At 41.9% G+C, this 26890-nt stretch overlaps 3 protein-coding genes across 3 annotated transcripts in view; 2 read left to right on the top strand and 1 right to left on the bottom strand.

The window, feature by feature from the left end:
* Window positions 1-358: 358 nt before the first annotated feature.
* Window positions 359-3564, top strand: armc7 (armadillo repeat containing 7). Its single transcript, XM_084079322.1, has 3 exons — window positions 359-616; window positions 1545-1688; window positions 2281-3564. Exons 1-3 carry the CDS (start codon window positions 544-546, stop codon window positions 2625-2627), a joined length of 564 nt encoding a protein of 187 aa, XP_083935448.1. The 5' UTR covers window positions 359-543; the 3' UTR covers window positions 2628-3564.
* A 90-nt stretch (window positions 3565-3654) lies between these two features.
* Window positions 3655-26890, bottom strand: part of acsf2 (acyl-CoA synthetase family member 2) — a 34780-nt gene continuing 11544 nt past the window's right edge. The window contains exons 9-16 of the mRNA XM_084079305.1: window positions 26423-26514; window positions 25736-25812; window positions 12384-12491; window positions 11892-12043; window positions 10797-10938; window positions 9053-9163; window positions 6790-6858; window positions 3655-5229 (exon numbers count right to left, since the gene is read on the bottom strand). Coding sequence (XP_083935431.1) covers window positions 5179-5229; window positions 6790-6858; window positions 9053-9163; window positions 10797-10938; window positions 11892-12043; window positions 12384-12491; window positions 25736-25812; window positions 26423-26514 — 802 coding nt within the window. The 3' untranslated portion in view covers window positions 3655-5178. The remainder of the gene's footprint in view (window positions 5230-6789; window positions 6859-9052; window positions 9164-10796; window positions 10939-11891; window positions 12044-12383; window positions 12492-25735; window positions 25813-26422; window positions 26515-26890) is intronic.
* On the top strand, window positions 17493-25592 carry chad (chondroadherin). Its single transcript, XM_084079310.1, has 4 exons — window positions 17493-18848; window positions 22075-22238; window positions 22799-22944; window positions 23600-25592. The coding sequence occupies exons 1-3, from the start codon at window positions 18063-18065 to the stop codon at window positions 22938-22940; spliced, it is 1092 nt and encodes a 363-aa protein (XP_083935436.1). The 5' UTR covers window positions 17493-18062; the 3' UTR covers window positions 22941-22944; window positions 23600-25592.

The following is a 26890-nucleotide window of genomic DNA, read 5'->3' on the forward strand; positions in this document are numbered from 1 at the left end:
GCGTTGCCATGTCCGCTTATTATAAGCAACTTTGGGCTTGTTTTTTCCGTAAAGTTGCTTGTAAATATTGCTATTTGCGTTTTTTTGGGCTGGTTTCTAAAGTGTAGTTGCTTATTTAGTTCCCCCTAATGTTGTTTAAACCAGTGGTTCTCAAACATTTTCAAGTCAAGGACCCCCAAATTAATATGTATTTTATTTGTCTGCGGACCCCATCTGAAAATATTTGATGGCAGGGACACAAGATTTGTGTTAAAATAGTTGAAAACAGCACAACGCGTCGCGTTGTGAGCTTGTAGGTCGGCTATTTTCAAATAGCCGTAGCCTATCTTTTTGGCTTGTTTTAATATACCTTGTTGCTTATTTCTATAGCAGAATCTGGCAACACTGACCAGACTGGGAAACATTATTCGAAAGAAGGAGGAAAACAATCATTTGTAAACAATCCGTTGCCGACGATTCACAACAAAGACATTTAATGACTTGTTCATTCCGTATGTAAGCCCTTTAATGTGATCAAACGAAACATAGTAGTTTGTAGTCACGATGTCCGCAGGTTCTGACCGGTTCCAGTATTTGCAAACACTTGTCACTGAATTTCAGGACACCGACAATGAAGGTGTGTAGCTTAATTTAACTTCATTAAATTCATATAACTTCATTTAACTTCTTCCAGATAAACATTGATTTCCAATGTCTTTGTATTGACAGCTTGTTTAAAGTTGAATACATTATCATTATGATGATTTTTAGCGACCACCTCCCCCAGATTGCCCTAGATTGTCACCAGCAAAGCCCGTACTTCTCCAAACGTGTACAAATGCAAAATATAAGGTGTTTACCCGCGTGCCCCAAATGTTAACTAGGTGTCCGGAGTATCTGTGCAATGTATTAGTCCAAAATAAGTGTTTTAATCCCGTCTGTGGCCGAACGCCATTTCCCCCCCTCGTTTACTTCCTGTTTACATTGAGCGTAATTCCGGATGCGCTCCGTCACTGCCGCCCATTGGGAACTTCCGATATAATCGGCCACAGACGGGATTAAAACAATTCTTTATTGAAAGATATGGACTAATACATTGCACAAATACTCCGGACACCTAGTTAACATTTGGGGCACGCGGGTAAGTACCTTATATGAGTTCTCTATCGTGATTGGACAACATTGGTATCCTGACCTAAAATACATCAACCTGAAAATGCATTTTCGGTTTAATAAAGAGCTGGAGAGACATGGAGACTCCTGTTACTGAACAAACACTCTATGAGTTCTATAAGAATATAGAGCTATTTAACACTTATTTTAACCGAAAAAAAAACAAAAAACATAACCTACCTTAAGTTCTTCGATCTCTTAAATGTGTCATATCATTGAAACACAATCTATTATATTGGAGAACTTGCTACTGTATTGTCCTAACATACATTACCCAGCTGAATATGTAGACTGTGTCTGGCCAAGCTTACTAGTTTCTACAATGTTATGTTTGACATACAGAATAGCTTCTGTTTGTATAAATTAATAAACTCCCAATTTCACTCTATCAGAGGCCAAGGAGCAAGTGTTGGCAAACCTGGCCAATTTTGCTTATGACCCAAAAAACATGGAGGATCTGAGACGACTGCAGGTGATTGACCTGTTCTTGGACATGCTCACTGAGGACAACGGGAACTTTGTAGAATTTGGGATGGGTGAGTATCGCAGATGAGCACACGCATATTTTATACTTCGTCACACGACTATTGGACGCTTCTTGTTCCGTTTGAGAAAAATACATGCTCACACATTATTTCAAAGATACAGGATAAAACAACTCTTACATAATGCATTATTTATCACACTGTTGAATCCAGCTCACTTTTCACCATAGCTGCATCATGTTTTGAATTTGCAGAGTTCAATTTACTGTTGGGGATGGGGGGGATCCACGCATCTGCTTTTGATAACCCTTTTATCGCCAGTGGGGATTAGACTGAATTAAATAGATGCATTTGTCTGATATGTTTCATATTGATGTTTGATAATATCTCAATTTAACAGTGAATAAAAATGTATGTTAACCACATAAGCCCGGGCAATTTGTCCAAAATAGCAAACATAGCAGATCTACAAGCTCACAACACGTAATGCAATAAACTTGTAGATTGGCTATTTTTTATATTTGTCGTATGAAGAAGTATATAGCGCTTAAGTGGTTAAGAAAATATCCCCCCTGTTTTGCTGTTGTTTTCGGTTTGGTTTTGTTACAAATGGAACCCTGATTGCATCTGCTCTTGTTCACAGGGGGCTTGTGCAACCTCAGTATGGATCGGGGGTGCCGGGATCTCATACTGCAGAGTGGGGGGATTCCCCTGGTCACCGCCTGCCTGTCAAGCCGCAGAGAAGAGACTGTTCTGTCAGCCATCACTACCCTTATGAACCTCACAACAGCCTCATCACGTTCTGAGATCACCGATCCCGCCATTCTGCAGTGCATGCTGCGCTTCTCACTCTCAGAGAGCCCCCGCCTGCATAACCTGGCCACCGTGTTCCTACAGGACTGCTGCACGGAGGGGCAGGTTGCCAGGGCCAAGGAGCAGATGCAAGGGACGCATCAGACAGCGCTTGGCATCCCTTTACCCAAGGACTAGTTGGGTGAAGTTGAAGCATAAATCTATCCATCCACTCACTGAATTTTGGGTCACAGACGTGGCAGGTCCAGCGGAGAACACCAGACTTCCCTTTCCCTGGCCAAAATAGCCAGGTCTTACTGGGGGATCCCAAGGTGTTCCCAGGCCAGCTTGGAGATGTAATCCCACCACCTGGTCCATGGACTCTTCCCAATTGGGCGTCCCTGGGGAGGCGACCAGGAGGCATCCTTACCTTACTTAATAGATGCCCGAAGCACATCAACTGGCTCCTTTCTACGCAAAGTAGCTCTATTCCGAGTCTCTCACGGATGACTGAACTTCTTACCCCATTGCTAAGGGAAATGCCAGCCATGCTCCAGACCCATTTCGGACCCGTAAGGTTCCATCAGTGTTGTGTTCTAGGTTTTTTCGGAGGGTATACGCTACGATACGATGCGCGTGGCCGTGGGTATACGCGCTCGCGTTTTCAATGGATGAAATGGTTATTAGACTGTATACGCTTCTTCCCAAAATAATCTGGACTGTGTACGGCGTATACAGCGTCTGACGGTAGAACACACCACTGGGTTCCATTATTTCCAAATGGATAAATGAACACAGAGGATTTCACTCCAACTACTGAAGAGTTTTTTCTGTGATAATGTTGGACTACCTCCAAACAGACAAGGCCTCACACCCTCTTTGATCTTTGGCGCCCCCAAGGGGGGCCCAAACCCCTTGCTTGTTCTCCTTGTTTTGTTACAGCCCTCCTTCACACATCTTCGGTATCCTCTACAAACAGAAGCAACATTTCCGTACTGTTAAGTGTTAACACAATAGCACTCGAGTGGTACTCTTTTAAAAAGCATGAGTAGGATTTACCTTGTTTATTGACTACAGTTCATTCTTACTCTGCTTCTTCCGATCGTGCACTTGTAAGTCGCACTGGTGTCTACCAAATGCCTAAAATGAATTCCTGATCACACAGGAATCCCAAATACCTCGATTGAGAAATATAAAACAAGAAACCGTGGTCCATGAGTACTGTTTTTATTGTTCTGGGCTCATACGAACTATTTTTGGGCAGAGTCCTTGAGGTCTAGACAGTGGACATATCTGATACCTTTGCATGGTATCAGGGGCCCAGCACATTTATCCTGTTCAGACCGGAGGGGAAATTCTTAACAGCTTTGGGTTGTCTGTGTCTGCATGGCGTACCAGAGGCTTAAGACATATCCACCCGCCACCCAGATCAGCGGAAGAATGAACTACCTTGGTATTCCAATAAAAACAGAATCAGACATGCCTGGCTTTAATAATGTAGTACATGGTTTATTTCATTTATTTATTTTAGCCATGAAATGGTTTTCATTCATTCCTGTTGAAGGACTATGGATGAAAATATTCTTGACAGAGACATAAGAATCGAAATAAAAGTCGTCAGTATAGACATTATCTGTCTTGTACAGTATAGTATTTAGCATAAGAACAATACCTGAGCCACTGTTAAACACATTAACAGTGGCTCATTCAATACCTTCTCTTTTACAAAATGTCAAAACAGCTGGTTACAGTAATACTAACCTCAGATCACAGGCTTGTGGAGCAAGATTGGATTGGCTGGCCTCATGAGACAACAGAAACATTTGAGGCAGCACTTGGCTACATACCAGAAATCAACTACTAGAATGCCTACAGTCTTTATTAGATAATGGCACAAGGTTATACAATCCCAAGTTCTTCATGTGCATAAATGAGTTATCAGTATAACCCCAGGCCGCACCCAAACTGACAAAATACATTATTTTACCATTTAAGCCCTACTTTGAAAAGAGTGAAAATAGCCAATCTAAAAGCTCAGTGTGTCACGAATCGACACGTGAGGTAGGTTGTAGATGTGCTATTCAAAATGTTTTTGTAAAAGTTTTTTTCTTTGGACATTTGCGCTTTATATAAGTATTTTTTAAAGCATGTACTTTTGAATATATTTAAGCAAGTACTCCATTACTTTAACCCAGTAGATATTGTACTAAGCAACTTTAAAAAGGGATAGTTCACCCCCAAAATGACGTTTTTCTATCGATAACTCACCACATGGAGACTTCATGGATATTTTTTAGTTTGTCGCATTCCTAAGCCAATCATTTGATGACCGGCAGCGGTTCCGGTAGGAGATACAAAGGAGACTCTTTGACTCTCATAAGGCATACAAACACAAATAAAGGCAAAATAGAGGTAAACAGGAGTGCCTTGGTTGTACTTTTTCCACTTTCTGTTGCACAAAAAAACTCCTAATATGTGTCTTATACTGGCTCTTCATGCAGCCCCTCATTTCAGCTTCTCTGTGAAACAAGCCGGTGCCTCTTTAAGGCCCCCCTCCTTAAAGCCCTCTTATTTTTTTGGGGTGGATAAGAACCATGTAGAGGCAATGTGGGCAGAGAAATCACGAGTCACGAGTTGACTCATTATTTGAAACTTTGGCCATGAACATATGATATTGTTACTTAACTTTATGACAGAAAATAAGGAAAAGCATAATTGGTCCCCTTTAATTAAAGGCAGTTGGCCGCCTTCAAATTCCAAGCAACTTCTGAGCCTGTTCACTTAGTATGTGCTTTTGAATCTGGGGAGAAGTGGAAAGAAGAATACAGTAAACAAACAGAATTAAAACACAGTAAACAAACAGAATTAAAACATTAAAAAACATGAAAATATTTGTCCCCCAGCTTGCATATGGGTAATATTAAGATGAACTGATGGTGGAGCTGGCATTTATCACAATGTGCTCATTTGTCATTCATCCACTTAAGGAGAATTTTGCCCCACATTATTCCTACCTTTATTATGACGTTGTCGTTATGATATCCTAGGACGAGTGGTACAGTACAGAAATTCCTTAACTCCATAACGGATCCGCCAGTTAAAAACACGCGCATATGGTTCTTGCTTTAAATCGTGTATTTTGATAGCTTTTCTATTAAAAGCTATTTTCTATTAAAAGACGCAATTTAAAGCAAGAACCATAGGCGCGGGTTTTTAACTGTGGCGGATCCGTTATGGAGTTGTGGAATTTCTGTACTGCACCACTCGTCCTAGGATATCATAATGTCATAATAAAGGTAAGGAAAAACCTGGGGCAAAATTCTCCTTTAACAAGTGTAACATTACATGTAATGTAATGTAGGTTACATTACATGTAATGTTACACTTGTTAAAGGAGAATTACATTATGTAACACTGAAATTTCTGAATTTGCTTAGTAATAAAATCTAAAAATTAAACAGTAAATATGGGATTTCTCTGTCATTTCAAGATACTGTATGGGAGAGTTTAGTTCAATTATTCATTCATTGTAAAAAAAAAAAAAAGAAATATATATTCTAGCTATAAATATACGATGCATTCATTCAAATATTATGAATAATATGCTAAACCACAAAAAAAGGCAATAATAGTGCCATTACATTGTACAAACTAAAAAGTAGGTTTAATACAGTTATGAGTGATAAACAAGGCTAGTTTCTCAGATTAACCACATGGTGGCAGTGCTTCGTGACCCCTGCTACCCTCTGAATCCATCCAGCAGGGCTGAGTACATGCAGACTGGTCAATAGCTCCCAGAGTATTCAGGGTGGGCTGGTTCAAGTCCAGCACCACGTCTGAGTGATTTTAAACAGCGTCCCAGGAGAGAGACACAAGGACCACAGAGGAGGTAAAAGTTTATGTCCTGGACCTCTCCTCAGCCAGATTCATCACAGACTACTACAGCAGCTGCTAATTAAAACTCTGGTTGAAACCGCATTGCTAGCAGTAGCACGTCATTTTTAAAGGGGGTTATTAAATAAATTGTGTTTTTTAATGTATAATTTGAGTTTATTTTAGACAAGGACTGTATTCCACTGACTTCCACTGACCTCCTCTCTATCCCCCAAACATGCAAGCGAACCTTTGGGGACAGAGCCTTCAGTGTGGCAGCCCCCCACCCTGTGGAACACTCTCCCAATGGAGATTCGCCATGCTCCAACTCTGGACTCTTTTAAGGCTGCCTTGAAAAGACACTTATTCTCCCAGGCTTATGGCAAATAGTTGTTTTTGGTTGTTCGTTGTTTTTAATGTAAAGCATCCTTGGGTTCATGAAAGGCACTATATAAATTCAAGCCATTATTATTATTTGGGAGGTTACCTTTCCAGTAACTGTTAGCGGGTAGCTGTCCACAAACAATATGTAGCGAGGAATCTTGTAATGGGTTATCTGCCGGGAAGAAATCAAGACAGGTTTATTTGTCACTCACTCATACAGGTACAAGCCATGAAATGTTGGTATATGAAGAGGGTTATGCTGAGAAGATAAATCAATAAGCACAGATATGCCTAAACTATTTGTTTTTACTCAAAACAGAATTCTGAATCCTCCAATCCCCAAATCTTAATACTGAACTGCATTCCAAGAAATATTTTATTCTTACCTTAAACATAAAAACAAGAAATGACTAAAGTCATAATTTAGCCGCGAGCGGCAGGCTTTTTTTGCCCCAATCTGCCGTTGAGAAATTGAAATTTAAAAAAAAAATGAAAAAAAAAAAACTTTTTGAAAAAACATTAAAAAAGAAAAAACTTTAAAAAAAAAATATATGTCCTTTTGAATATGATTTGACATTCATATTATCAGCAGCTGTATTGTGTGTGTGTCCCCCCCCAACTACTCAAGTTAAAGTATCAATACTGCAATGTAGAAGAACTCTGCCAAAAAATGGCATACCTCAATATGACATTTTGCGGCTATATTATGACTTTGTCATGTCTTGTTTTTGTATAGTGCTGTAACATGTTATGGCCTAATCACTGTCATTCAAGCATAAATGTCTTAACATTAAAATTAAAATAAGTAACCGGTATAGGACTAGGCTACCTATTGTGGTACAAAACAAGTCCTTCTGCAGTGAATTACAACATTAGGATTGTGCAGAATTCAAGAAGCTTTATTTGTTACTGACTCATAAAGATACAAGCAGCGAAATGTTGTTGGAACTTGTACCACAGATGGTTCTACATATAATTGATATAATGAAGAAAAGAAAATATTAAGCAAGAAAATAAAATGGACAATAATAACTAAATAAAAATAGCCTACAGATATATACAGTTTTAGGAATACTCTGGGACTTGTCTTAGACAGGCATGTCATCAGTGGTGTAAAGTAATGTACTCAAGTACTGTATTTAAGTACAATTTTGAGGTATTTTTCATAAATTATTACATTATAAAACATACATTAACCACTTTAGCCCTATTTTATACCAAGGCTATTTGAAAATAGCTGATCTACAAGCTCACAAAGTGTCGCATCGCGACACGTTGTGAGCTTGTAGATCTGCTATTTTCAAACATTTGTGTACTTTTACTTTTGGTACTTTAAATACATTTGGATACCAACACTTTTGTACTTTTACTCATGTAAATTTTGAATTGCGGACTTTTACTTGTAACAGAGTACTTCTACATTGCAGTATTAATACTTTTACTCAAGTAAAACATTTGAGTACTTCCACTGCTCCTCAGAGTTAAATCAACACTGAAGCCCTGCGGCTGTTGTAAGTCACAGATGATTAGAAGATTCTCCGCTGGCCGACTTTTTATGACTTAATGACTTTATGACTCTCAGCCTCTCACTCTGTCCTCTCACTATTACGGTTAGCATAGCATGTTGCTAACACATCAACAAAGCAACCACAAACTTTTCGCTGGAGCTGGAGCTGGTGTGTGTGTGTGTGTGTGTGTGTGTGTGTGTGTGTGTGTGTGTGTGTGTGTGTGTGTGTGTGTGTGTGTGTGTGTGTGTGTGTGTGTGTGTGTGTGTGTGTGTGTGTGTGTGTGTGTGTGTGTGTGTGTGTGTGTGTGTGTGAGTGAGTGAGTGAGTGAGTGAGAGAGAGAGAGAGAGAGAGAGAGCGTGCGCGCGCGCGTGTGTGTGTGAGAGAGAGAGAGAGAGAGAGAGAGAGAGAGAGAGAGAGAGAGAGAGAGAGAGAGAGAGAGAGAGGGACTTGGGAGAGGGACAGATGGAGACGGAGGGGGGGGGGGGGGGTGCTGCGAGGGGAGGCGGGTGCTGTGAATGACGGCCGTCCATTGGCCGTCCATGGGCCGTCCATGGGCTTTAAAGTAGTGTCTCCCCATTGGCTGTAAAGTAGTGAAGGACAGCCAGGACAGCCAATAGACAAATAGGTGTCCCGAAAACATGTCGAAAACATGTCGTGTCGCGAGTGACGATGTCTGAGGCTGTCTGTAGAGCCGCAGCGCTTTCAGCTCGCGGCTAAAAAGAAGCCAAGTGACATAAAATATAAATCAGAGTGCAGTCCTGTATTCCTTGATTTACATGGATCAGTGTCAGCAGCATTTAGTTCTGAAAATAGCAACAGGGTTAAACGGGGGATTGTGAGAACTACTTTTCGTCTTACCTGGCCCTTGCAGTAAGCTATGAGTTCTTCTGCTGTGCATTCCTGTCCCTCTACAAGCTTGATACAGGCACACACCTCCTCTCCCATTCGCTGGTCCTTCACTCCAACCACCTGAGGAACAGAGATGACAACAAACATCCCTTCAACAATTCAAACATGTCGTCTCCCTATTGAATAAATACTCAAAAGCTATACAGAAATGATTGTGTGAAAGTTGTATCTTATGTGTTTTAGCCAACCACAACCTTTAATTGCCCTATCAAAGCATTTAGCTCGCCTTTCTCAACCAATCAGGATGTATACAGTAGTTCAGTGTTTATCAACCCTGGTACGCGTGACACTTTTGTACCGTGAAGTAATGGTAGGTGTTCCGCGTAAAAGTTCGAATGAAAAAGAAAGAAATCAACCCCCTCCACCCAGAACAATGAATAGATGCGTCGTGGACTGCTGCTGCCTTGAGCCATTGGCTCATCGTCCGTCGCGGACACACATCCAGTGAATCGACCCTCGCACATATAAATGCAAATGTGTGGCTTTGTCTAAACGGGGCCATCACTGTACTCGCCTGGCAGGTCAGGGGTGAAAGTGGGTCGGAACGGGCCGATACGAAGAGGGGCTGTTAAAAGCCCATATTGTAATCTGCCATGTTGAATGTCCAACAATAAAACACATGTACTAACGTTAAATCAACATACGTGTTGTTAGATTTCTAAATGGCTCCAGGGTGTTAGTGTGAACGTAATCCGTGGTTTGTTGTGTTTAATTACTCCACGGCTGCTGCGAGCCGCGACGTTGACTGACTGGGGTAAGCGAAACTCTCGCCCCAATGCACGCTACCCCCATTTGTTTTCGCGGACCTGCGGTTCTTGTATTTGTTTTACTGAGGATAAGGTTAGAAATAAGTTTAGGATTAGGCATAGTTTTACTGATGTTACGTTTAGGAATAAGGTTAGGTTTAGATATAGTTTACTGAGGTTACGTTTAGGAATACCAGGTGGGCGACTGTGTTTTGGGGCGAGTGTTTTGGTATCAGTCTGCAGTGGACAACTGGGAGCTCCGTTTGTGCTTGTCATCATTCTCAGCCAGGATACAAACTCTGCGTTCAGCGAAACAAGCTCAAGTTTCACACTAAGACTTTTGTAGAGTTGTATTGTGGCCTATTTTTTTTTTTTTTTTTTTACAAATCTTTTTATTGAGTTCTAAAAAAGGACTGAAGTTTCAAACAAAGACACTGTCTCTTTCCTTTTTTTTCTTTTTAAAGTTATTTGTTGAGTGAGTGCTGTCATAAATGTTTGGATGTTTTTAGAAGTATATTGGGTTTAGTACAAAGAGGTTTTACTCTGGTAAGGTGAAATCAAACTCCTCGGGTCAGCACTGACCCACGTTTAATGTTCAAGGTTTCTTTATTACATCTTGTGTACATGAGAGTAAATATTTTGTAGCAGCATATATATATGTGTGTGTGTGTGTGTGTGTGTGTGTGTGTGTGTGTGTGTGTGTGTGTGTGTGTGTGTGTGTGTGTGTGTGTGTGTGTGTGTGTGTGTGTGTGTGTGTGTGTGTGTGTGTGTGTGTGTGTGTGTGTGTGTGTGTGTGTTCACACTGTATATCTAGGTGTGCCCTTGGATCTTTTGGCTATGCCAGGTGTGCCTTGGCACCAAAAAGGTTGGGAAACACTGCAGTAGTTGATGGCAGTCTTTGAGGTAACCTGTGACTTGTGCATGTGTGTAGGAATTAGCTGGTTTACCTGTGCCTCTTGGATTTTGGGGTGAGTGTGCAGGAACTGTTCTATCTCAGCTGGGTAAATGTTCTCCCCTCCTCTGATGATCATATCCTTGATCCGGCCCACAATACGACAGTAGCTGAACTCATCCATGCTGGCAATATCCCTGCATGACACAACCACTACACATTTTAGGAAGACAATAACCACAGAAACATGAGGTAAATGGTGGTGTAAAAATAGTTTTTATAATTTGTTTCAATTTGCTTGTTGTACGGTAAGAGCTGGAGGTGGGGTTCCAACACATTATGGGCAATTCAGATCACATTAGATGCACTTTGGACCCCACCCATCTGGCATCTGCTGAGTAAATGAGTCGAGAACAAATCATAACCTGTTCTTGTGTATGGTGGATTTCTTAAAAATCAAGTCATAGGAGAGATTTACAATTCGCATGCAGCTGAATTCAGGGTACAAGAGATATTCACAACGGTCTTAAAGTCACATACAGCAGTGTCATATTAATTCATTGAGATCTGAAGCCGATTCTACATGTCTCCTAAATCTGAACAGTTTTCTGAAAAACGTATGTTTCTATATCAGAGGTGCTCAATCTTTTTCATGTCAAGGACCCCCAAAATGATATGTATTTGGCCACGGACCCCCATCAAAATATTTTGTTCCAGGGACCCCCAGAAGCAAATATTAAAGAGTAAAAAATGTTCGCTTTAAAAATATATATATTCAAAGATTTGCACACATTTTCACTATTTTTGAATAGACCAAAGTGTAAAATAATGCTTTTTAGCTCAAATCTAAAAATGACACAGTTCCAGGTCTTAATTGGTTAATTCAACATACCCAGTCTTGTAACCAGCTCAATGTCTGCCCTGAGATTGGGAGGTCAGGGTTCAATTCCCCGGCCGGGTCATACCAAAGACTATAAAAATGGGACTCAATGCCTCCCTGCTTGGCACTCAGCAACAAAAGGTTGGATTGGGGGGTAAGTCCCTGCGACATACTAGCGGGGTGTACTTGTACGTCAAGCCGCCTCACGCTACAGAAACAGGAGATAGGCTCCTGCCCTATGGGCCATATGGCTCGGCAAGGCTTACTCACCCAGTCTTGTACCAGCGTTCTTCTGTTATGCATTCCTTGGTCTTGGCTTCATCATTCCAGTAGCCCAGCATGACACAATGTCCTCTGATCATCATCTCCCCTGACGTCCCCAGAGGAACTATCTCTCCAGTTGCAGGATTTACTATTTTGGCCTAGGGAGCAATCAAATATTCATTTGATTTATTTCACTGATAGTTATACTATCAGTTAAATAAATATGAACTCAACTCACGCAACAGGTTTGCAGGTATAAAAAAAAAGTGAGTGAAATTCATGTCATTCAATACAAGCTCCATCATTGCAGTTTCAAGAAAGGAGAACGAAAGAAACAGGGAGAAAAAATGGCAGTGGGAAGAAGCAGTTCAATAGGAGCAGATGTAATAACATGTTGATGCTAATGCTGTCAGCCATGTTCAATACTGGATTTAAAGTGTAAACAGTGATAGGGTTGTAGGCTGGTGGTGAGGTATAATTGGGATTAGAGACACATACCTCTACGTGGTTCATGATATAGCCAGCTGTCTCAGACTTTCTCTCCATGTTGTCATTAGGGTGGGCACAGAATGTCACAGGGCTGTTCTCTGTGGTCCCATAGCCAATCTGTGAGTCATAAAAAGGCAAGTTTTATCCACGAGGTGGGAATAAATCAATTGACTTAATATAATCAACTCATATTGGATTTAATTGTCTAATGAATGAAGACTTATGCTATTCCTTCATAAGATGATGAGCCTTCAAAAGCATGACCCGTTTTCATTTTCAATCCCTAAATTCCCCTTCATTTGATGGATCCAAAATACATAGTCAGTGTTTTTCTCAGTCCATGTACCTCACAATAAACTGTGTAATCTGCAAGGAACTTTGGGGCTTTACCATTCTTCAACTTGCACACAAGATATCTCAAAATTGAATGGGTACATTGTAATGTAACTTTCTAAGGACATTCATGCTCCATAACAATTTGAGCAACCCCAAATTGCCCATCCTCTACCACTGCCAACCACTAATAGTCCAGGCGTTTCGGGACATATTTTGATGGAATCGTGCACTTTACGATACAAGCATGAAATTTGTCACACAGTTAGAGCATGCCATAAGGAACATTTTTGGCTATAGGGCCATCGCAGATTTGTCCTGTGGTAACCATGGCAGCCATTTTCCAAAATGGCCTCCATCTGCTGTTATTTTACCAATAACTCAGGTGCTAGACAACCTAGGATCTTGATTCTGGTGACTAATCCTACATTTTCAAGTATGAGGAATACAGTGGTACTATATAGAATTGTCCTGTGGTAACCATGGCAGCCATCTTTCAAAATGGCCACCACCTGCTGTCATTTTACCAATGACTCAGGTGCTAGACCACCTAGGATCTTGATTCTGGTGACTAATCCTACATTTTCAAGGATAAGGAATACAGTGGTACTATTCACAACATGCTAGTAACTACCTAACTAACTACAGTACATGAGGAGGCTGATACTCGTGTCATATTACACCTAGAAGATGCTGTGAAGAAAGGGTATAGCAAGGTGACAATAGGCACATGGTCCTGGCAGTAACGTCAGCCCAACGCCTCCACTTGACTGAGCTGTGGGTTGCTTTTGGAACTGGGAAAAGTTTCCGTAACTTAGCAGCTCATGAGATGGCAAGGGCATTAGGCCCAGATCGATGCTTAGCCTTACCCATGTTCCATGCCTTCACTGGATGTGACACAGTGTCATCTTTTGGAGGCAGAGGCAAGAAGACGGCATGGGAGACCTGGAAAAACTATGGTGACGTCACACGTGCCTTCAGTTCCTTAGCTGCCATCCCAGACAAAATAGATGACTGGATGGAGCCTCTGGAGCGATTTGTGGTATTGCTCTATGACCGCACTAGCGGCCAGGCATCAGTGAGCGGGCACGGAAGCAGCTATTCACCCAGAAGGGCAGAACAATTGATGGACTCCCCCCAACACGAGCTGCACTGATTCAACATACAAAGAGGGCAGCCTACCAAGCTGGCCACTGTTGGGGACAGGCGATGGTTGCAGCCCCTGAACTCCCATCCCCAGGTGAATGGGGGTGGAAGAGGAAGGAGACAGGTGAATACAAATAATTTAATCCACTTCTTTACACTTGTAAACCTGTGATCTGACAATAAAGCTGATTCTAATTTTGACAGGAGGATGGGAAGTGCACGGGATCAAACAGAAGCTTGCCTGGCCTTTCGGGAACTCCTCCGCTGTGGTTGCAAAAAGGGATGCAGTGGACAATGCAGATGTGTTAAGGCAGCACTTCAGTGTACTGCCCTTAGCTACTGTGGTGGACTGTGCAACTAACATTGTGTAGATTATCTGGCTTTATTGAATAGACCCCTTAACAGTCGACGTCACACTGATAAGAACCAGTCTGCGCGGAACCAGTGTGCGCGCAATGAAACCCATTCTATCAGGTCTCGCTAGGACGCGCCTCACTAGCCAACACACAAGAGGGGGTTGGGGTGTGCTGAAATCAGCGCACCCCAAAACAACAGGTTGAGAATTTATTGTGTGAAACAATCACCTGTGCGTCCAGTCTCAATGTTGGTAAACAAATAATTGGTCTATATGCCATTAGGCTATGACTCATGAGTAGTTGTGTCTTATAGTCCATTGAAAATAATTATGCAATACTACTACTAATAAAAGAAACAGTGAAGTACTGCATTCTTGACACGTGTCAGTTTGAAAACATCTACTGTACTACATCATTACATATTTTGATGGGTTTACTATTATTTAATTAACTGAATGCCAGATACATGTAGTTAGGTAGTAGAATGTTGTAAATAGTACCGCTGTATTCCTCATCCTTGAAAATGTAGGATTAGTCACCAGAATCAAGATCCTAGGTGGTCTAGCACCTGAGTTATTGGTAAAATAACAGCAGATGGAGGCCATTTTGGAAAATGGCTGCCATGGTTACCATAGGACAAATCTGCGATGGCCCTATAGCCAAAAATGTTCCTTATGGCATGCTCTAACTGTGTGCCAAATTTCATGCTTGTATCGTAAAGTGCACGATTCTGGCCCGAAACGCCTGGACTATAATAGGCAGATTGCAGGATGAACCCTACTGATTTTGGTGACCCCATGACCTTTCTCGTCTATACTGCTACACCTCGGCTATTGATGAGCTTGAAAGCTCTGTGACATGACCCAAAGGTACAAATTTGAAGAGCAAGGAGACAGATCTGCTGCCACACGAGTGAAAACTCCTTATGGGAAATACACAGCAGTCCTTAGATGTGCAGCTTCAGTGTTTGGAAGTGAGCAGAGGTCGTGACTCCCAGACAAAGAGGCAATGCACGAGATTGGAGGGTGCGGACGGTGAGAATGTTCAACTGGACAACCCAGAGAGAGACGACATTGCCAATAAAACGTTAGATTTGTTGTGTAAACTCTAGATTCCATTTTTCCTGGGTGGGTCCACTGAGACTCAAGCAGATAATGCAGCCATTCGAGGCGAAACCATCTCAGGACCACATAGGCCAGTCAGTAGTCACAATTATTACATAATAACCTAACCTGAATTATTTTTGCATAATCGTCATTTCGTTTCCATGTTGAAAAATGTGCTTACATCAAAAATGCATTAATAGCAGATCTACAAACTAACAATGCGTCGGAATGCAACACATGAGCTTGTAGGTCAGCTATTTCCACTATTTATTCTTTTTTTTTGTATGAAGTTATTAAATATGTCAGTCATTTCTTTGTATATTTAAGTTATTTGTCATATTTGCCCTGTGCAATTTTTGCATACAAAGCCTAAAAGCCCATCAGAGATGTAATTTTTATTTGTATGTTCCAATGTTCAATGCAAAAAACACAAATTAAATCGTTAATCAGAATTATTTGTGACAATTAATCGCCAAGTAACATTTCATGATCGCGACAGCCCCAGAACCACAGTAGAGTAGACACCACTTTACCATCTCCATGCTTGCATCTCATTTTTCCCCTCACTCCTCCTGCCCAATTTGACTGACTTGAGTGCCAAAGACAAAGTTGTGGTTTCACATTCGGCTATTTGAAGACCCCACAGATAAAACCCTTTACTTTTCATCACACATCATACCCTACAGGAGCAGACCTTGAATCATACCCTACCACTGCTGGTTCTCAACCTTTGAAGGCCACGACCCCCCAAAATAATAATATTTAAACTGGGGATCCCCCCACCCTGACAAGCACTTAGAATTGTAGGAGTTGAGGCATTACATTTAGTTTGACTCGGTTCCACAGATAAATATTTTGAAAAAAAAAAGCTTGCGTTGTGAGCTTGTAGATCAGCTATTTTCTTTCTTATATTATTTGCCACCAAGGCCAATGTTCGACCAGTTTTTATGGTATAGTTTTTGATTACTTTTGATGCAGTAATGGTCTTTTTTCTTTTCTTTCTTTCTTTTATTTTTGTATTTAAAAGGCTTAAATTGTCACTTCCCACTTCTGATCTGGGACCCCCCCCCCAAAAAAAATTAAATAATCATGTGGGGTCCCCCCTGGGGGTCCCGACCCACAGGTTGAGAACCACTGCCCTACAGGCGCAGACCTTGAAAAATAACTCCATGGCTCAGAGCCTGCTCCACATCCAGCTGTTGAAATTCAATGGCAACACCCACCAGGATTGACCACAAAAAGCCATTATATAACATCATACTCATTTTCAAAAGAAAAGCAAGTGCCCAGGAATGAACCATCGGCATCTAAAAACTTCGCTCCAATTGTTGTGACTTGAAACATTGTTTCTCAGCTTGACAACCATCTGGTGCCTATTATAGGTTATAAAACACCTACACAGGAATGGCTCCTTTTCCTGCCACCGCAGACTGAAAAACAGTAGATGTCTGGGACATTGCACACATCTACCGTAACCTTATAGCACCTCACCCAACCAAACACAATTGAATATTAAGTTAATATATATACAGTATGTATACTATATACATATATAATCCAAACATCTGCATGTGTGTGTGTATGTGCCAGAGATCACGTCAGGCCGGTAATTGCCGGTTTTGACTGTTTTTTTTATGACAATGACCGTAAAATATAAATCCTCCGGACATCCTGACCGGTTACAAAACCCACGACAATTCATTATCACCGCAAATCAGACACAATTCAAATCCTCTGCTCTGCAAGTGCTCGCTCTCTCGCTCTCTGTGTCACACACACACACACACACACACACACACACACACACACACACACACACACACACACACACACACACACACACACACACACACACACACACACACACACACACACACACACACACACACACACACACACACACACACACACACACACACACACACACACACACACACTAAAAGCTAATTAATCGACTCGTGTAAGACAAAGCTATATTAAATTTTATATTTATCTTATGTTCAATAGTTTTCAAACCAAAATATAATGCTGTAACTCTCGTTAGGCTCATTTATGCATCTGCTTGTCATTTAAAATGGATATGACTGTTATTTTTATCCGATGTTCAGTAAACTGATATAGATACAGTACACACACACACACACACACACACACATTGGGTACAATTATGAATACAATTTAGAAATTATGCGTGAGCATCCTGCAGCAAAAGTCAGACACCATCCTCTGTCCATTTACAATGTCAATAACCAGATTATGTTCAACATAATGCACAAAAGCACCAGGAGTCGCAACTGAAAACACCTGATCCCAACTTGTATTCCAGCCCATGCAGAGTTAAACTCCCACAGATACTTGACTTCCACTGGCAAAGCCTCTCAACGCAACACCCTGGCGAGCCCTCCTCATTTTTTATTTTTTTTACCTCAAATAAATGTTATAAATAGTGCTGTGTCCTGTTGACTTGCCGTTCTCTCACAAACCCAAAGTGAATGTCTCTCTGCACTGCCCTCCTTTTCTCACAGTCACACACCCTCTCACTCCCTCTCTCTCGGTCTCACACACACAAGCACACACACAGCTCACCTCTTGGCTTTTCCCTTTACTCTTCTCAAGGTTTCCTTTCCTACGAGACATTTTACAGAGTCGTCCAGCTGGGGAGTGCCTGTCCACTGCTGAGGGACCAGTAGACAGACCGACAGACTAGAAACTTGCAGGTCTACTAGATAAGAGAGGTGACAGTCAGCATGCGGTGTGCGAGTTTGCTGATGCTGGGGACCTGCCTCTCGGTTCTGGGCCCTGCAGTATGGGGAGCACCGGGCCAGTGCCCCACTCTTTGCCACTGCCACGGTGACCTCCAGCACGTAATCTGTGACAATGTAGGTCTGAAAAAGATACCGCGGGTGTCAGAAGTCACCCGTCTGCTGAACCTGCAGAGGAACAACCTGGGCAACCTGCCCACAAGCTCCTTCAGCGAGAGCAAGGGGCTCATCTCACTGCACCTCCAGCACTGCCAGATCCGTGAGGTCGGCACCCAGGCCTTCAAGGGACTGAAAAAGCTTGTCTACCTCTACCTGTCCAACAACGAGATCAACAGCATCAAGCCCGGCGCCTTTGAGGACTTGGCCGACCTCACCTACCTCTACCTAGACGGGAACCACATCAGCGACCTGCCCAAGGGCATCTTCTCGCCCATGATCAACCTCTTCATTCTGCAGCTTAATGACAACAAGCTCCGCGAGCTGCGACCGGGCACCTTCACTGGGGCCAAAAACCTGCGCTGGCTGCACATGAGCGGTAACGAACTGAGCACCCTGCACCCGGGCTCTACGGATGACGTGGAGAACCTGGCTATACTGCACCTAGACAGGAACAAGCTGTCCAACTACCCCATCACTGCCATGAGCAAGCTCAGGGTGGTGGAGGAGCTCACACTGGGCAAGAACCCCATGAGGACCATCCCAGACATCGCCTTCCAGAGTTTTGGACGCTACATGGAGCAACTACACCTGGACAACATGGGGCTGGAGAAGGTTAGTGTATGATACTCTGTATATGGACAGTGTGAAAATATTGATGTTAGATACAATATGTTTGGTCCCATGCAAGTCACTAGGTAGAGCATTGCATTAAGAAATACGGGGCCTCATATTGTTATTGTAAGGTGTTAGCAAAAAAAGAAAAGGAAAAAAGTAGCTTTCAAATGTTTGCAGTGCTTTAAGTGTGTTTTTTTAATATGAAGTATGAACATCGAAATAAGTTGTTAATTTAGCTTTGCTTGCAAGTAATATCACGTTATACATAGTTACATATTTGAATATATAAAATCTGTCATAGAACATCTATATGTGGAGAGGATGAAAATGTACACACTCAGCAAGACCCATACCAAGGTAATCAAAACATAGTGGTATATGTTTGTCTATAATGTCTATGTTTTCATAAATAATTAAATCAAAGCCACTATCATCAATTTATCTTGTGAAAAGGTCTTTGTATCCTTGCCTTAGTATTTGTTTGGTTAGCATTTGACTTGCCCCCATTTACTATATTTCTTCAGCATAATTTACATGTATTGGCTCACTAACGGTCAACATCGCCTTACCGGCAGCCAAAAGTAACGTATCTAACCCCAGGGCCATGCTTCTATGTATATGCCTGTGGCCAGGTGTTAATGGACAACATATTAGGAACCAGCCAGGATTATGGATTACATAACCTGTGAAGTTTATGTGGTGCTGAAGACTGAAAGTATATTTACTGAATGGATAGTCAGTGCACTGGTCCTGCCACTCCATCTGTCTCACTGCACCCTAATAATGCATGCCTTATGGTGCATGCAGCCAGCCACTAGGTGTATTTGGCAACCAAAGCAGGTCTCATGTGTTTTGTGCAAGGCTTCATGGTGCACATGTGCTGAAACCAACAGGATCTTTGTGCGGTAGCTGGCAAACCACACATGCAATTCATTACCAAGTTTGTAGAGAGTACTTATATCTCCTCCCTATATTAATGTGTCGTGTGGCAACAATAGCTTAGCTACAAGCTCAATATCTACAATTTTGTACAATTTTCACGAATAATGACATGCCCAAAATAGGGATAGGTTGAATGAAACCAAATTCTGACAATGAAAAGCTGTAGATTGAAAACAGCTTGATTTATGCTTCAGTGAAAAAGTGTCACACAACAAAAATTCTGAAATGTTCCTAAAATACTGAAAAGTGTCTACTTATACAGCGATGTGTCACACAACAATTTTTGCCAAAGCATAAATGAGGCTTAAGAATTTCAAGCATCTAAAGTGATACTTAGTCTTGGACATGAGACAGATGTTTTGTTTGCACACATACAGTAGGAGTAGGAGTCCTTCTGTCTATCCAAGCCTTGCGCAGCTTTAGAATGACTGTATACAGTACATGCCACGTGCTGCATCAAGCTGCTCTTCAGACATTCCAGACTGTACATTTACTTCATACTTGAGGTTAATCCAATATTTGAGTGTACCCATGCCACGGTATGGAGGTATCCCAGAGGATAAAATTGTAAAATAACAAACTTCTCACGCTGTGACTGTGTAAAGCATGCATTTGAAGGAGAGATTAAGTCCCTTTCCAGGCGAATGTGGGTATTTTTAGGGTGTTTTTGTTTGCTGGCTCTTGGCCAAGCATGTCCCAGCCTAATTATTACACAAGTGTTATTTTCAGCTTGGTGTGTTTTCTCCTCTCGGTAGGAGGGTCCTGTAAACAGGTCAGGAAGGGTTAGGAGACAGGTAAACAGAGGCAGGGTGTTCCATGGCCTATGAAGAGGAGTATTTTTAGCTTGCCATCTCCCCAAGTGAATAGACAAATGGACCCTTTGCAAGCCTTCCTGGCAGTGAAGCGGCTCGACGAGAGAGAAATAGAGAAGGAGAGAGGGCAAAAACAACCTGGCCATGCTGGACGTCATCCATCTTCCATTGCTTCAAATTACCAGACCCTCCACTTCTGTGTTCTCATCCCTCTGCAGTGGAAATTTCCAAAAAGTCACTTCTACAGCCTCATCTCTCCTAAGCTTACATAAGACGGTCCGTCAAAGCCTGGCCTCTTTCTCATGCCAGGCCTATGTCAGCTGAATCCTGCCTTCCTCTTCCTTCTGGAAGAGGCCAAAGTTGACAGGATGAACATCAGCTCATCTAGCACCATTGTGAAGTTTTTAGCAGCCTCACAGACACCTATGAAGTTCAGGCGAGAGAAGAGGGGTGGGACAGGCCAAGTTTACATTGCAGAAACAGGCATGAGAGGATGCTTTTATGTCAGGACAACTCCAGAAGAGATTCCCCGGGAAAAGTGAAAGCAATGACTTTTCAACTAAACAAAATGCAGTGCTGGAGCAAGATTAAAGGGATGTTTCACTTTAAAAGAAAATTGGGTCATTTTATCGTCTACTCAGGCTTTTGTTATCCCCCCAGACAGTTTTTAAGTTGCTTGATTCAGTATTTAGATATTTGATATTCATTTTATCAGACAACGTCCCCTTCCTATACAAACCCATTATAACTTCAAACTCCATTTTTAACATGTTAGATTCATCAAAAACACCCGTCCTTGGTTCTGAATCAAGCAAAGTTAAAAACGGTCCGGGGTGCTCCCAAAAGCCTGAGTAGACGATAAAATGACCCAAACATTTTTTGAAAGTGAAATATCCCTTTAAAGTGTCTTAAAAGCTGGGGTGCCCCGGTGGCTTGAGGATCAAGGGAGGTCGCAGACATCCACATACCGTACCATTTGAAGTGCTGAACTTCAAAAGACAAACATAGAAGACAAATTAAAAATAGAAGGAAAAAGAAATAGTGCCCCGGTGGCTTACCTGGTAAGAGTGCATACCACATAAATAAGGTAGTAAGATAGTCTTTCCTGCAGCTGGCCTAGGTTCAAATGTGACCCAAGGCTCTTTGCAGCATGTCACTATTATATGCGTCACATCTTGATGCATTGTAAGCTTGTAGATCAGCTATTTTTGCGAGAAAGTCGTGGACAAACAGACAGATAGTTGGACCAACCAACAAACAATCACCATACTTACAGCCATGCCACTTGCATGGTCAAAAAGACATCTAATCACAAGCCACAATATGGTTTATAAAATAAAGTGTGTATGCTTTCTGGAAATTTGATTATGTACTACAATTTTTGTAAATGTTTATTAAGTTGTATACAATTTTAGTATATGAAGGCTTTGAGGTGGAAATGACTATCATATTGCTGTTCCCTGCTCCAGTTCTCTGATGGTGCATTCACTGGTGTGACAGCAGTCAAGTTGTTGAACCTGGACAACAACAAGCTGAAGTACCTTCCGAAAAGCCTCGAGTTTGGTACCATCACCAATCTCACCCTCTCCAACAACCTTTGGAGCTGCACATGCCAACTTGCCCCTCTACGAAGGTAGGGGTGTCATTCATATGTACCTAAGTAAGTACGGTTCCCGAGCCATGTGGCCCATAGGACAGGATCACCCGTCTCTGCAGCGTGAGGCAGCTTGATGTACAAACTACACCGCCTGGACATGACTAGTACTGTATGTCACAGGGACTAACTCCCAATCCAACCCTTGATGCTGAGTGCCAAGCAAGGAGGCATTGGGTCCTATTTTTTATAGTGTTCTGGTATGACCCGGCCAGAGGATTAAACCCCAATATCCCAATCTCAGGGCGGGTACTCTAACCACAAGGTCGCAGAGCTATACTCCAGTGCTCTCATACCGAAATACAAATTCAACGTAAAAACCCTAAAACACCCACTTGGCAGGTCACTAGAATATCCCAGGGATATCTCAGGGATTAAGACTTTAATCGCATTTCTCGATTCAGAGTATTTGTTAGCAAACTTAAATGCACATTAATATGAAGTCAGCAGTTAAAGGCTTTATTTTATGAGAACTGATTCATGTTTGTTTTTATTCTCAGAGATTCTCATCTTTAAGACATTTTATTTCCCATCCACAGGTGGATGGACAGCAGCCGCCATCGCCCTGATGCACTGTGTGCCTCACCATTTCAACAAAGAGGCAAACAAGTCCGAGACAGCACTGCCTTCAGTGGCTGCAAAGTCAAAACTAAGCGAACCAAGAAGGGCACACGCCATTGAACAGGTATTTTTTCAAAGATTGGGATGCCTTCTCCAACAAATGACTCTTTGCTAGAAACTACTATCATTTATGGGATGTCATAACAGTTGTGTATTTAATATCCTTGCTTATAATTTGTGCAATAATTTACATAATTCAAATACTGAATCATGCAATAGTTTTAGCATTTTGGAATGAAAGCTTTCAGATCCTGCAAGAAGCTGGACATCAACCTTTGCTAAATTGCTTGATGATTATGTTAACCGCATCTCCTGGGGCAGCCCTCAGTAATGACTATCTTTAAGTATGTCGCGGTACCGGTGGCCTTTATTACAGTCAATTTTGTTTTGCTCCAGATGAACTCCTGTGATGTTCTGCTACAGGTTTTAGGCTGGACCATTTCACAATAGGATGCTGGATTCAGACCATCATCACCACTTGAGGAAGGTGGTGGTTTTGGAGAGACTCATAATTGACAGGCCTTGCCATGATTTTATTTTCCATTCCTCTCCTCTTCCTTTCCCTCATCCTACCCGCAGAACTCTGTGTCCCTGCCTCTGTCCCCATCTGAACTTTTCCATGCCGGCCCTGGGGTCCAGTGAGCTGCGTCCAGGTCATAGGGTCTCCAGCTGGAGGGCAGACTGTTTGACTTGGCTGCTGACTTTGTGTCTTTCCGCAGGAGATGCCGAGGAGAGGCCTGTCCGGGTACCCGTCAACATGTGCAAAGAAGGCGACGCGAACCAATACTACTTCTAAGCTATTCATCTGCCACATATCGTCACAAGTGCAAACGAACCCAAACACATACGCACACACAAATGCACATGACACACTCACACGTAAGTATACAAAGTGCCTTAAAAGACCAAAGACTTGAGAGAAACTTGAAAACAAGATGAAGAAGGAACCTTCAGACAAACAAATAAATAATGCACCTGTGTGAATGAGGGAAATTGTATGCTGGAAAATATACAGAAGGTTATTGAAACCACAGCCCTTCATCCTTTGGCTAAGCATTTCTACCCTGAGGGAGTATGCTTCCAGTTTAACAATGCACCTATCTGCAGGGCATGAGTCGTTACAGAATGTCTAATAAGTATGAAAACGATTTAAACCAGATGGTCCGTTTGAACACACCAGAAAGACACTCGAGCAGTGCCTGAGAATGCATTTTCCATCTCAATAAGGAAAACGCCAAATAAGCAATAGAATTTATAGTGGTAGAATGGTGTTTCATCCCATGAATAACATGTCAAATGTTTCAGTATTAAGTTGCATTGGTGAGCCATGTGAACCATGACAGCTCATGGTGGCCATACACCGTATTTAGCTATTCATATTGCCGTTTCATTTATTCTTCTCAATTGCAATGCCTAAACCAGAGATCCCCATTCATGTGCCATGGCGGGCTGAATGTGCCCAGATTTTAATTCCAACACAGATTTCACAAGTAGTTCCTCCCTCTCTGCTCAAAGTTGTGTTAATGAGTGAAATCTCATGGTTTAGTCACTAAAGTGTGTGATTGGAAGTAAAACCTGCAACCACTCATTCCTCCATGGCACACGTTGAGCCTTTAGCCTAGACCACAACTTGTCTAAGTAGGAACACAGTTACACACACACACACACACACACACACACACACACACACACACACACACACACACACACACTCTTTCTCTTTCAACCCCTTCTCTAAACCGTTGAGGAATTTGACAAGCATCCCAGAGCCGTTGAGCAGGCAGTTGCCCGTGTGTTTGTTCTCTGACAGTGACTTTACAGCTTCCTCTCTCAAGAGGACCTTCCAGATGGTGCCATGGTAATGCCCTGCCTCTAAGAGTGTTACATTTGAAAACTCTCAGATGCTCGGCATTGCCAACATCCTTATCAAAATACAACTTCTCACACTATCTTTTTTTATTTATTGTTGTATCGGTTAATCTGTACTTCCATATAGGACCGTACGGCCGTGCTGCTTAACACGGTCGTACAATGAAGTAAAAATTATGTTGCCTCTCTGTTCTCCATCTTGCATAAGCTTTAAGGATTTCTCATTTTCATCTCAAGGACCCCCAAATTGATATGTATATGGTCACATACTCTTTGTCCACATAAAAAAAAGAAGCCAACAAATAGAATAGGGCTCAAGTGTTTAAACTGTTTCTCATTTTGCCGGGGACCCCTGGAACCCCCTCAAGGACCCTGGGGGTCCCTAGACCCCCCCTTTGAGAACCAAGTGGTGTGACACTGCAGCAGAGGACCCTTTCCCAGAAAAGGTATTGAGACACCAAGGCGATAGAGATGTGAAATGGATCAAAGTGACCAAGTAGCAAATGCTACGTTTTTCAGTGTTATTTTTGCATTGTGCATTGCACATTCCCACTGATCTGTTTCATTGTATTTAAGCCAATTGTTGTTTATTGCCGTTATTGTTTATACAGTAGACAAGAGTTAGGTTGAGACGAGGAGGAAAATATGTAATTTCTTAACCTAAAACAATGAAATTTGAAAACAACAAGGTGGTTTGTATTTGCAATTTTCCTTCTGTGGCAACACACATCAAGTGTTGACTCTCACACATACGTATATCATGTATATTGAACATTTCTACATAACATTTCTCTGACTTTTGGATGGAAGTAATAATTGCTCATATCCAATAAACCTCTACAAAACTGAGCATTGTTTGATTCATATAAAGATTGACTTTTGGTTTTAATCCTCTAAGTGTATGTCTCCCTCTGCTGTACAAACTGCTTCAGTGCATTATTGTCCGAACTACTGTCAACATTTTCCAAAGTGAGTGCTGTACTCACTGTGATGCCTTGGATGCCCATGGAAGAAATTACCTTCCCCACAACTTCGGGAGGGCAGGGGGCACCGGCCATGATAGCTACATCACACAAACAAGGAGCAAAACAAGGGAATGATGTGTTCACATTCAGAGAAGCCAGAGAATTTGTTGTACCACCACCGTGGTAACATAGAAGAGAACTCATTGAAGAGAACAGATTTTAATTTGAAAACAAACTGCTTGAAAATCTGTTCTTTTAATAATAATAATAATACCTGGAATTTATATAGCGCTTTTCTATGTACTCAAAGTCGCTTTTCATGTATGTGTGTGGGGGCCAGGGGGAGAGGAAAAGAGAACAACTTTATTAGGAGAAAAAAAAACTCAGAATTGCCTTTCCGAGTTGACTTTGCTTCAACTCTTGTTTTTAGAGTTTTATTGCTTTTAATTCTGAACAGGTGGGTTTTCAGGGCGGTTTTGAAGGTAGGGTTTGGAGGGGGTTTTGATATGTTTGGGGAGTGCATTCCAGAGGGAGGGGGCAGCCACAGAGAAAGCCCTGTCGCCCCAGGTTCGGAGCCTGGTCTTGGGGACCTCCAGGAGGCCGGCATCACTGGACTTTCACTGGATTTTCCACAAGCTTTACGGGCATGATCTCAAACAAAAGAGGTATCGGAGAAGGAAAGCAGCTTACAGCTGTCACACTACTCACCGGTCTCTACTGATGACAAGTCAAACTTCTTGAGGTCTGGCTGATTAAGCATGTCAACAAACATGGTAGGAGTGCCATAGAGGAAGGTGCACCTGTGACGTTAAGAGAGGCCACATGAACAGAATGCATCTGCAGTAAAATCTCTAATATTCAATTAACTCTCAATCTCAGAGATACATTGACGCAGAGGATTTTACTGTGTGGGAATAAATTATCTATGTTGGTAGAAACTGAAAATAATCAAAAAGACATCAAGAAACAAAACAAGGTATATCTTTGAGGTGAAACCTTTTAACAGCTTTAACGAGTCAAGCAGGTTTTCAGCATACTTTAGTTTGGCATACTTTCAAGATTGTTGCTCCAGATAGCATTTAGTATAGATGGTTCTATTTATAGATGCTGAGTTCAATTAAAACTAAATTCCAAACAGGAATAGATTCTGGCATAGGCTCTGGGAAAGTCCAGTGC

This window comes from Gymnoscopelus microlampas, assembly GCF_963454915.1.
Source record: "Gymnoscopelus microlampas genome assembly, chromosome: 14".
NCBI classification, from domain to species: Eukaryota; Metazoa; Chordata; class Actinopteri; order Myctophiformes; family Myctophidae; genus Gymnoscopelus; species Gymnoscopelus microlampas.

Excerpts from the sequence above, each read along its gene's own strand:
- chad (XM_084079310.1), top strand. The coding sequence starts at position 18,063 with ATGCGGTGTGCGAGTTTGCTGATGCTGGGGACCTGCCTCTCGGTTCTG. Across the intron at positions 18,849-22,074 it reads ACAACATGGGGCTGGAGAAG|TTCTCTGATGGTGCATTCAC; the intron begins GTTAGTGTATGA and ends TCCCTGCTCCAG. Across the intron at positions 22,239-22,798 it reads CAACTTGCCCCTCTACGAAG|GTGGATGGACAGCAGCCGCC; the intron begins GTAGGGGTGTCA and ends TCCCATCCACAG.
- armc7 (XM_084079322.1), top strand. The coding sequence starts at position 544 with ATGTCCGCAGGTTCTGACCGGTTCCAGTATTTGCAAACACTTGTCACT. Across the intron at positions 617-1,544 it reads TCAGGACACCGACAATGAAG|AGGCCAAGGAGCAAGTGTTG; the intron begins GTGTGTAGCTTA and ends TCACTCTATCAG. Across the intron at positions 1,689-2,280 it reads CTTTGTAGAATTTGGGATGG|GGGGCTTGTGCAACCTCAGT; the intron begins GTGAGTATCGCA and ends TCTTGTTCACAG.